Source organism: Rhinopithecus bieti, unplaced genomic scaffold, assembly GCF_001698545.2.
Source record: "Rhinopithecus bieti isolate Rb0 unplaced genomic scaffold, ASM169854v2 scaffold_32072, whole genome shotgun sequence".
NCBI lineage: Eukaryota > Metazoa > Chordata > Mammalia > Primates > Cercopithecidae > Rhinopithecus > Rhinopithecus bieti.
The window spans coordinates 55,364-65,272 of NW_016813565.1; the positions used below are offsets into that span (position 1 = coordinate 55,364).

The window sequence follows — 9,909 nt, forward strand, 5'->3', positions numbered from 1 at the left end:
CTCCCGGGAGGACGCGGGTCACGTGCCGCGGCGCCCGGGGGCGGGGCGGGGCGGGGCTGGGCGCCTGCGCGTTTGTACCCGGCCCGGGTCGACTGCCCGCCCCTCCGCGCGCCCGGGCAGTTCTCGGTAGCGCCTGCTTTGGCCCCGGTGGGTTCGGCATCCGAGCCTGGCGGGGGCCAATAGGTAGTAGGGTCGCGAGGGTCCTCCCCGGCCGGATGCGCAGCCTGAGCGCGCGCGGGATAGGGCTCCTGGCCTGGGGTGGGGTGCGGGCTTCAGCAGAGCCAGGCGGCGGCGTCGGGGCGCGAAGGTGCCCGTGGTGTACCGGTGGCTACACCCGAGGAGCAGGAAAGGCCCCGGGGCTGCGAGGTCAGAAGCTCCGCGTGTCCCCAAAGACCAGGGCGGGGGGCGGCGGGGTGGGCTCCGTCGGTCCGGACGTCGCGGGGAGTCCTGCAGGGTTGTGGGGCGTCGGGCTGAGCTCCTGGGAGGACGGGGTGTCACTTCCTGAGGTGGGGACACCTCGGGCGTGCTGGCTTTGGTGAGAATTGAAGTAGTTTTTCCCTTTTTTGTTTTTTTTTTTGAGGCAGGGTCTCTGGAGTGCAGTGGCATGTTCTCGTCTCCCTACAGCCTCTGCCTACCGTGTTCAAGCGATCCTCCCACCTCAGCCCCTTGAGCAACCGGGACCCCAGGTGCACGCCACCACGCCCAGCTGATTTTTTTGTGTTTTGAGTAGAGACGGGGTCTCACTGTGTTGTCCAGGCTGGTCTCGACCTAAAGCGATCTGCCTGCCTTGGCCTCCCAAAATGCAAGGACTACAGGCCTGCACCACCGCGCCCGGCCTGAAGCAGTTTTTCCTTAGACTGTAGTTGGAGGGGGTGGTCGGCAGACAGGCAGGCAGGCTTTGAGGCCAAAAGGGCGCTTGAGACAGAGCCAGCAGGTGAGCGGGCCGTTCAGGCCCCTGGCTCCCTGCTGCCAATATGGAGGTCTCAACAAACCTCTGCTCCTACCAGGGGAACCGTCGTGGTTGGGAACAGCCAAGGTGAGGGCTTCCCTGAGTCCCACCCCCTCAAAACCACTGGCCTCCGCTGGGTGCGGTGACTCACGCCTGTAATCCCAGCACTTTGGGAGGCCCAGGCTAGTGGATCACGAGGTCAGGAGTTCAAGACCAGCCTGGCCTAGAAAACCCCGTCTCTACTAAAAAAAAAAAAAAATACAAAATTAGCCAGGTGCGGTGGCAGGCACCTGTAATCCAAGCTACTCGGGGGACTGAGACGGGAGAATCGTGTGAACCCAGGGGGCAGAGGTTGCAATGAGCCAAGATCACGCCACTGCACTCCAGCCTGGGTGACAGAGTGAGACTCCTTCTCAAAAAAAAAAAAAAAAACCACTGGCCTCTGGTTCCCCCTGGCCCAGCCTGGAGAAGGGTCCCTGACCCCTGTCAGACAGGCAGTGAACCCTGCCTCACCTGACGCAGAGCCCTCCTGCCACAAGGGAAGTGGGAGCTGGAAGCTCCTGGCACAGGCAAGGCCGAGAGTTGGGCTGGGTAGCAGAGACAGAGCTCAGTGAGTGTCCAGTGTTAGGCGGCGGTGGGTGTTAGTGGGTGGAGGTGTCTGAAGCCTTGCAGGCCTGCGGTCACAGCGCAGGCTGGGCCTAGTTCCTTGGAGAGCTTTCTGAATCTGCACAGGATCTCGTCCCCCACAGGCACACTGTGGGCCTCAAACCCCGGAGCAGGAGGGCTAGGTTGGAGCAGATCTCCAATAGTGTTGGCATGTAATCTACACGTGTCCTCCTGTGTACTTTAACTCATTTCTAGATTACTTATAATACGTAATACAATGTAACTGCTGTGTGAAGAGTTGCTGTATCTTGTTGTTTAGGAAATAACAAGAAGAAAAAAAAATCAGACACAACCACTCATGTTTGTTTTTTCAAATATTTAATATCCTTGGTTGGTTGAATCCATGGATGCAGAACCCATAGATCCTGAGGGCCGACTGTACCCCCTTGCTGAGAACGCCCCTCACACAGTGGCTGCCCTGGGTGCCCTCTGTTAGCTCAGCCCGATTACCAGGTGGACCTCCGGTTGGGGGCTGGGACCAGGAGACATGGGTTCCTTTCTTGGGAAGGGGCATGTTGGACAGTCCTTGACTTTCCCAGCGGGGGCTCGGCCGGGTTCCCCTTTGACCAAGGCTGGGCTGGGTGGTCTGGAGACTTAGACCCCAGCACCTGTGAGTCATGCAGACCCAGAAGCAGGAACCAGACAGTAAGTGACAGCTGCTAAGACGCAGGGAGTCTGGGCCAGGGCTGTGGGCTGGGGCACGAGGGTACCTTCACCTGGGCGTCAGAAGCACTTGAGAGAACAGGAGCTGCTGGCTCTGACATCTGCCCCCCTGGCATGAACTGGCCAGAGACGTGAGACACGGCAGGTGCCGGCCTCTGTGGTCTGGAGGGGGTTGCAACAAGGAGGTAGGCCCTGTCGTAAGTTGGCCTAGCCTAGTGCCCAGGACATGGAGGACAGGGTGCAGCAGCCCCAGGGAGGGGCATGACAGTTCCCTCCCAAACACACTTCTGGAGCTGCTGCACTCGGGGGTGACCCTAACCTACCTTGTGCCTTCCTTCCCATGTGCTGGGGCGGGTCCCAGGGGGTGGCCTCAGCACTGGCTGCACCACACACATCTCTCCTGCCCCGATTGACTCCCACCTGGGGCACACAGTTGGGCAGCACAGGCCCCGCTCTGCCCAGCGAGCCTCTAGGGCAAGTGCAAGTTCAGCCTGGGCCTGGAGACAGCAGATCAGAGCGTGTCCAGGTGCTCAGGGACTGGTCACTGAAAGGCAGGGAGACTGGTCCCTGCCCATCCCTCCCTGGGACCAGGGAGACACGGAAGACCCGAGTCAGGCCAGGACCTGCAGCAGCCCAGGGTGGGAGTCCGGAACAGTGAGTGCCCCCATGAGCCTTGCTCACTGTGCCCTGCTTTTGGAGGATTCTGCCTGGGCCCCTGCCCGTGTCTAGGGGAGGGCCCGGAGGTGACCAGCAGCCTCACCAAGAATGCAGTAGGGTGGGAGTCCCGGAAGAGGAGGTGCACCCTCTCAGCAGTGGGGAGGGGATGCTGGAGAAGAAACAGAAACCTCCCCCCAGCCCACCCTGTTCTGCACCAGGTGATACCTACCACATGCGCCCCAGGAAGCCACACGTATGTCGCTGGCTCCTAACATGAGAATGGGGGACCTGACATGCTGGTGCAGGTTCCCAGCAAGGCTCAGAGCTGCAAGTCTCCAGGCAGTTCCCGCAGAGCCTGGGGGGCACAGCCTGCCTCAGACAGTCCCTGGACCCCGGATCCACGGACGCCTCTGTCCCTAGAGATGATGCTGCACATCAGCGCTTTCCCGTTTTCCAGATTTCCTTATAAGCGATTTGACTTCACAGCATGACCTTTGTATACACATTTTCTATCTGGTGTTTGTTTAGACCTCAGAAGTGTTCTGAGGCCAGATGCAGTGGCTCATGCCTGGGATCCCAGAACTTTGGGAGGCCGAGGTGGACAGATCACCTGAGGTCAGGAGTTTGAGACCAGCCTGGCCAACATGGTGAAACCCCCGGCTCTAAAATAAAATAAAATAAAAATAGCCAAATGTGGTGGTGGACACCTGTAGTCCACTCGGGACTACAGGCTGGGGCAGTACTCCGGAGGCTGGGGCAGGAGAATAGTTTGAACCCAGGAGGCGGAGCTTGCAGTGAGCCGAAATCGCACCACTGCATTCCAGCCTGGGCGACAGAGCAAGACTCTGTCTCAAAAAACAAAAAAAAGTGTTCTGTAATAAAAGTGAACTGATAAACTCTGGGCATCCCTGAGAATTTGTTTTCCTTTGGGAAAGGTTCCTACACTGCTGAGGTTTAGGGGCACTGTGAAGCAGAAGCCAAGCCTCAGAATCCCAGACGGAGACTCCGACCTCCTCCCGGGAGGGAAGCCAGTCACTGAGCACCTGCGGGAGATTAAAGAGAGAAATAGGGAGGTGAGATCATGGCAAAGCCACAGTTGCAGGCAGTGGGGCGTGGCTCAGAACAGGCTGTGCTGGGAAGTGGGAGCAGGAGCTGGCGCCGCCTTGCGGGCTGGCAGAGGACCATCCACTCCCTGGCATCGGGGCCGTCCGATCTCATGGGAAAGAAACGTGAGACCCCTGGCTCGCTCCACACACAACCTAAGTGCCAGAGGGATGAAAGGCCTGCGCGTGAGTGAATGCCAGGAATATGAGACTCGAACGTGGCAGGATATCCTTCTGCCCACGATTCTAAAAGCTTACTCGGTAATGGGAGAATGGTTCCAATTTGATAAACTCAGGGTTTTAGAACGTCTGTGCTCCAGAAACACTGGAAGGCCAGTGGCTACTGACTGGAGGAGAGAATTGGATGCTGCAAGCAGCAAAGGGCTCGGGACACAAAACACCGCGAGAAATCCAACAAATGAGAAGGAGGCATTCCTGCAAAGAAAAGACACACAGGCTGAGGGCAGTGGCTCATGCCTGTAATCCCAGCACTTTGGGAGGCCGAGGCAGGTGCATTGCCTGAGGACAGGAGTTTGAGACCAGCCTGACACACATGGTGAAACCTCGTTTCTACTAAAAATGCAAAAAAAAAAAAAAAAAATTAACCAGGCATGGTGGCAAGTTCCTGTGGTCCCAGCTACTTGGGAGGCTGAGGCAGAAGAGTCGTTTGAACCCGGGAGGCAGAGGTTGCAGTGAGCCAAGATCATGTCACTGCACTCCAGCCTGGGCAACAGAGCAAGACTCCATCTCAAAAAATAAAAAGGAAGGGAAGTTGAACAGACTACAGCATGGAGGGACCCTGAGTGAAACTGGCCAATCAAAAGGACAGATGTTACATGATACCGTTTATCTACAATGCTAGATTTAGGAGAGCCGTTGAGGCAGAAAGTAGATGGTGGGTGCCAGGGGTTGAGGGGAGGGGACGGGGAGTCCCTGTGTAATGGGGACAGAGTCTCTGGAGCGATGCAACGTTCTGGAGGTGGACGGTGGTGATGGATCCCCAGGAGGCTGCTGAACTGTGCACTTCAAAATGGTTAAGACAGTGGACTTTGTGTTTATACAATAAACCCAGAAAAGACGTGCATGCTATATCACAAACCCAGAATAGGTTTTACAGAGATTTTCTTGGTGTTTTTGTTGTTGTCGTTTGAGACAGGGTCTTGCTGTGTTGCCCAGGCTGGAAGGCAGTGGCACAGTCATAGCTCACTGCAGCCTCAACCTCCCTGGCTCAGGCAATCCTCCTGCCTCAGCCTCCTGAGTAGCTGGGACCACAGACGCACACCACCATGCCTGGCTAATTTTTATTTATTTATTGAGATGGAGTCTTGCTCTGTCACCCAGGCTGGAGTGCAGTGGTGTGATCTCGGCTCACTGCAACCTCCGCTTCCCGAGTTCTAGCGATTCTCCTCCCTCAGCTTCCTGAGTAGCTGGGATTATAGGTGCCCGCCACCAGGCCTGACTAATTTTTGTATTTTTAATAGAGACAGGGGTTCACCATGTTGATCAGGTTGGTCTCGAACTCCTGACCTCGTGATCCACCTGCCTTGGCCTCCCAAAGTGCTGGGCTTACAGGCATGAGCCAGTGTGCCTTGCTATATTTGTATTATAGAGACAGGGGTCTCACTATGTTGGCCAGGCTGGTCTCAAACGCCTGAGCTCAAGCCATCTGTCCACGTTGGCCTCCCAAAGTGCTGGGATTACAGGTGTGAGCCACCGTGCCCGGCCTGCAAGGATTTTCATTCCTGCTCTGTCTAAATTAGTTGACAAAGTTTTGGAATATCTAAGCATCGTTTAATAGAGAATCGCTAAGTAAATGAGGCAGCATTGTGAGTGGAATGTCAGCACCAAAGTACCAAGCCTTGTGGTTAAAGATGGCAGACCATTTTCAGTCCTCTCGGCCCCTTTCAAGTCCCCTGCTATATCAGACAGGGTTGGCTGGTTGGTTTTAAAGAACAAGCCACAGAAGGGAGAGAATGGGTGACTGGAAGGCAGGCCAAGAGTGGTGAGGGGCCCTGCTGGCCAGTCAGAGAGGTAGCCTGGCACCCATGGGGCAGGTGAGCTGGGAGTTGGAGGTGTCAGCAGCGTCTGCACAGAGCCTTCTCTTCTATACGCTGCACTCAGGTCAGCAGGCTCAAGGGGTAGGCTGCCTCCTTGACTTGTAGGATGCAGCGGCATGGGTGGATTAAGGGAGGCTTTCGCAGGGCAACCTGGGTGGGAGGAACAGGGTCAGCTTAAGCTGGTTCTACCCCGTGGGCCCTCTGTATCTGTCTGGGCTTCAGTGTGGGTGCATGGACGAGGACTGCTGCTCTGGGGAGGGAGTGTACCAGAAGGGCAGGAGGAAGACACGGCTGTCCCCCACACCAGCTGGAAGAAGGCTTCGGGGAGGAGGTGATCAGGGAGCTCTTGTCTGCCAGCCTCAGCCACCCGTCAGGTGAAACCCAGGGGCCACTCCTGCACTCAGGATGTGGGGGCTTGCTGCAGTGGAGCTACGGAAGGGCCCCTGCCTGGCTGGAGAGCTCGGCCTGAGCAGCAGGGCTTGCCCTCCCCGCACCCCATGTCCTCACTGCTCCTTGGTCCTGTAGCCCTCGGGTGTCCACCTTGGGTCAGGACCCACAGGAAGGCCAGGGAGGAGGATGGGGCAGGGCCTGGGTGTGGCTCCGGGCTGAGCCCCCCAGGGTAAGGGCATAGGAGTGGCAGGGGGTCCCATCAGAGGGTCCTGGATGCAGCACCCCTCCCCTGGAAAGCCTGGGGTGTGGACGTGAACCCCTCATTCCCCAGTGGGAAGCCCCTGCGTCTCCGCCACATGCAGATGAGGATGCAAGCCCAGCCTTTAGACAACAGAGTTTATTTCAGACTCAGCCTCCACTCAGGCCCAGGGTTCCTGTGGCCGCTGGCCAGTGAGGGCAGGCCGCGTTCTCACAGTGCCCACCACCACCTTCCGGGAGCTTGCCTGCTGCCGCACACCAAAGGCCACGCTGGGACTGGATCCGCTAAGGAGGGGCTGCACAAGGGGCCTCCCCAGGTACGGTGGGCTGAGGACAGTGTGTGACGGTTGCCGCCAAGCAGTTCTACTCTACCTGTTATTGCATTTATACGCTGGTTAGACTCAGATGGTGCCAGGTGCAAGCTGGAGGGGCAGTCTAGCAGGGCAGGGCGGGCACAACTGTGAGGGGCCCTCGACATCCTGCCTCCCCATCAGCATCGGAGCTCCCCTGGAGCACAAGCTGGGGAAGGCGACCCTTGGGCAGCACCCCCTCCACAAGCAGGCCTCAGGCTCCGTCTTCCCACCCAGCTAGGCTTGGGTGGCGTGGGGGAGGTGGCACTGAGGCTCTGCTGAGGTGACTGCCCATCCCAGGTCTGTCCCACTGCATCGGCCCAGGCAGACCCCCAGGGGTACACAAAGAGCAGAACTGGGGCAAGAGGAGTAACAGTGCCCTTTAATGTCCCCACGAGGGCCGGGCCCAGGCAGAACCCATCCCGGCACCACCACTCAGAGACCAGCCCTGGGGGCCCAGGATCACCCAGCCGCTGGGGGTGGGGGGCCCACACACGGGGTCCACTCCTTTCTTGCGGTCCCCCAGCTGTGCCTTCTCCCCGCATCCTGTGCTGTGGACCCCGGAGCCTGGACTCTTTCTGCCCTGGAGGTTGGGGAAGTCCTGGGTCAGCAGAGGTGGGCTTGGGCATCCTCTCCACTTTGCGCGTGTGTTGGGGGCATATGTAGGTGTGTAATGAATGTGCGTGTGTACACGTAGATAAGGGTGAACGCTGCATGCACTGGCTTCCTCAGGTCTGTACAGGAAGTGGCTCCGTGCCCCCCGCCTGGCCCCCAGGTATTATTTTTTCCGGGCCAGGAAGACCACACCGAGAATCAGGGCTATGGCTGCCATGGCCACACCTCCAGCCACCAGCAGGGGGTTCAAGTTCTCGCAGGACCAGGGACCTTGGCCCCCAGGCACCCCACCGGCAGCTCCGTCCTCCTCCGCCCCGTCCCCAGGACCCTTGGCCTCTGGGGTTGCATCGGGACTGCTGGGGGCCGCGGGGGCCGCCGGGGCCGGCTTCAGGTTACTGTGGTTGTTGAGAAGGGCAGGGTCAGCCTTGGCTGGGGTCTTCTTGGCAGGTACGGTGGTGGGGGCCGCTGGCGGCTGCTGCTTCTCGGCTGGGGCCTCCTTCTTCGAGGGCTTGGTCAAGGGGGCCTTCCCATCAGCTGCCGGGGGTACCTTGGCCTCGGTGGTGGCCTGGGGCGCCTTGGTGTCAGGCTTGGGGCTGCTGGCCGACTTCCCTCTGGACTCCATGGTAGGCGGAGCGTATGGGACAGGCAGGTGGGTGCACCAGAGGGGCTCAGGACAGCTCGTCAGCCCTGGGCATTCTATGGGCCTGGAGGGAGACACAAGGGAGGCTGCGTGTGGGTCCAGTCCCCCTGTGCTGCCCCGACTACCTGGTCCCCAGGCAGCCCCTGCCCAGTTCTCTGGAGTCCCCGGAGCCCCAGCTCAGGGGCCTCCTGTGGGCCTCTGACGCTTCTCTTTCACAGCCTGGCCTCCGTCTCCATGACCACTCCGCAAGGAACCTCGCCAGCCGCAGAGGCAAGGGCCACGCACAGGTGGGAGGAGCTGGGGCCCCCCGGTGCTCCGTAAAATGGCCCACGCAAATGCCACGTCCTCCTACCAGCCAGGGGCAGGAGGCTCTTGGTGGGGAAGTGAGGATCAGACCCCGAGAACTAGAAGGAAAAGCAGTCTCCCCTCCAAGGAGGGGAGGTGATGGGAGCCGCAGTGGGAGAGCCGACTGCATCCCCTCCTCAGGAGAGCACTCCTGCTTTGCAGAGATGGACACTGAGGCACCGAGGCTGAGACATGGCCAGGATCCTGGTGAAGGAGGGCGGGGAGGGGCAGGAGCTGGGATCTCAGGCAGCCATCAGGGTGGGTGGGCCCACGAGATAACAGACTTGAGAAAACTGGGGTGTCTCTCCAGGAAGGCAGCATAGGGCTGTGCTTGCAAGGGCCATCAGCTCCTCCCCAGCCTCTGAGGCCCCCTCCCCAGCACAGGTCCTGCCTCTCTCCAGCCCTGGGGCAGAGTCCTTGCGGAGCCCAAGGCTGTGCTGTCTCTGTGGGCAGAGGGTTCCTGGCATTAAGCAGGGTGGACACACGCTGCTCTTGGCCGGCGAGTCAGGGTGGAGGACAGGGTTCTGGGCTGTGGGAAAGGCCGTGCCCAGATTCTCAATGACTCAGGCAGAGGTGGGAAGAGCCCTGGGGGCCCAGCCGCCCCGAACCTGAGTGGGTCTTGCCCCAAAGCCTCAGAGGCCGCCTGTCTACCTCTCCCAGGGAATGATGAGAAATCCCCCGACCTTCAGAGAAAGGGAGGTGCGTTTCCCACCCCCCCGCTAGGTGCACTGACCACACTGAAGGTCACCCGAAGGTCACAGCGTGATGAGGGTGTCTCCAGGAGAGGCCCAGCTGCTGCCGACCTCCCAGGGAAGCCCAGCCGCCCCTTCACCCCTGCAGTTCTGGGGGGCGCCCAGCTGCTGGGCATCAAGTTTGCAAAGAGCAGGTGGTCTGCCCCCCAACCTCGCTATTTGTGTCACTTACATCCCGGCCACCGCCTCCCTCTCCCAAGAGCAGCTGCACCCTGGAGAACTGGGGGGCCCGCACGCAACCCGGTGACCTTCAAGGCTCAGAGCCGCCTCCTCGCCCCGCAGGACCCCGCGCCTGCCCCGCCCTGCCGGCCGGGAGCCCCCCGCCTTACGCGTCCTCCGTCCTCCCCCGGGCTGCGCGCTCCTCCACGGGACGACGGCGGCTGCGAACGCGGAGGAGAGCTCGGGAGTTTCCCACAATGCACTGCTCCCGGCGCAGGAGGGCGGGGAGGGGAGGGGGAGGGGGA

The 9,909-nt window shown here is 59.9% G+C and overlaps 1 protein-coding gene across 1 annotated transcript; it reads right to left on the bottom strand.

Moving 5' to 3' along the window:
* Window positions 1-6,863: 6,863 nt before the first annotated feature.
* On the bottom strand, window positions 6,864-9,865 carry CEND1 (cell cycle exit and neuronal differentiation 1). Its single transcript, XM_017848590.1, has 2 exons — window positions 9,775-9,865; window positions 6,864-8,412 (listed from the first exon to the last, which is right to left on the bottom strand). Exon 2 carries the CDS (start codon window positions 8,328-8,330, stop codon window positions 7,872-7,874), a length of 459 nt encoding a protein of 152 aa, XP_017704079.1. The 5' UTR covers window positions 8,331-8,412; window positions 9,775-9,865; the 3' UTR covers window positions 6,864-7,871.
* Between the last annotated feature and the right edge of the window lie 44 nt (window positions 9,866-9,909).

Excerpts from the sequence above, each read along its gene's own strand:
- CEND1 (XM_017848590.1), bottom strand. The coding sequence starts at position 8,330 with ATGGAGTCCAGAGGGAAGTCGGCCAGCAGCCCCAAGCCTGACACCAAG.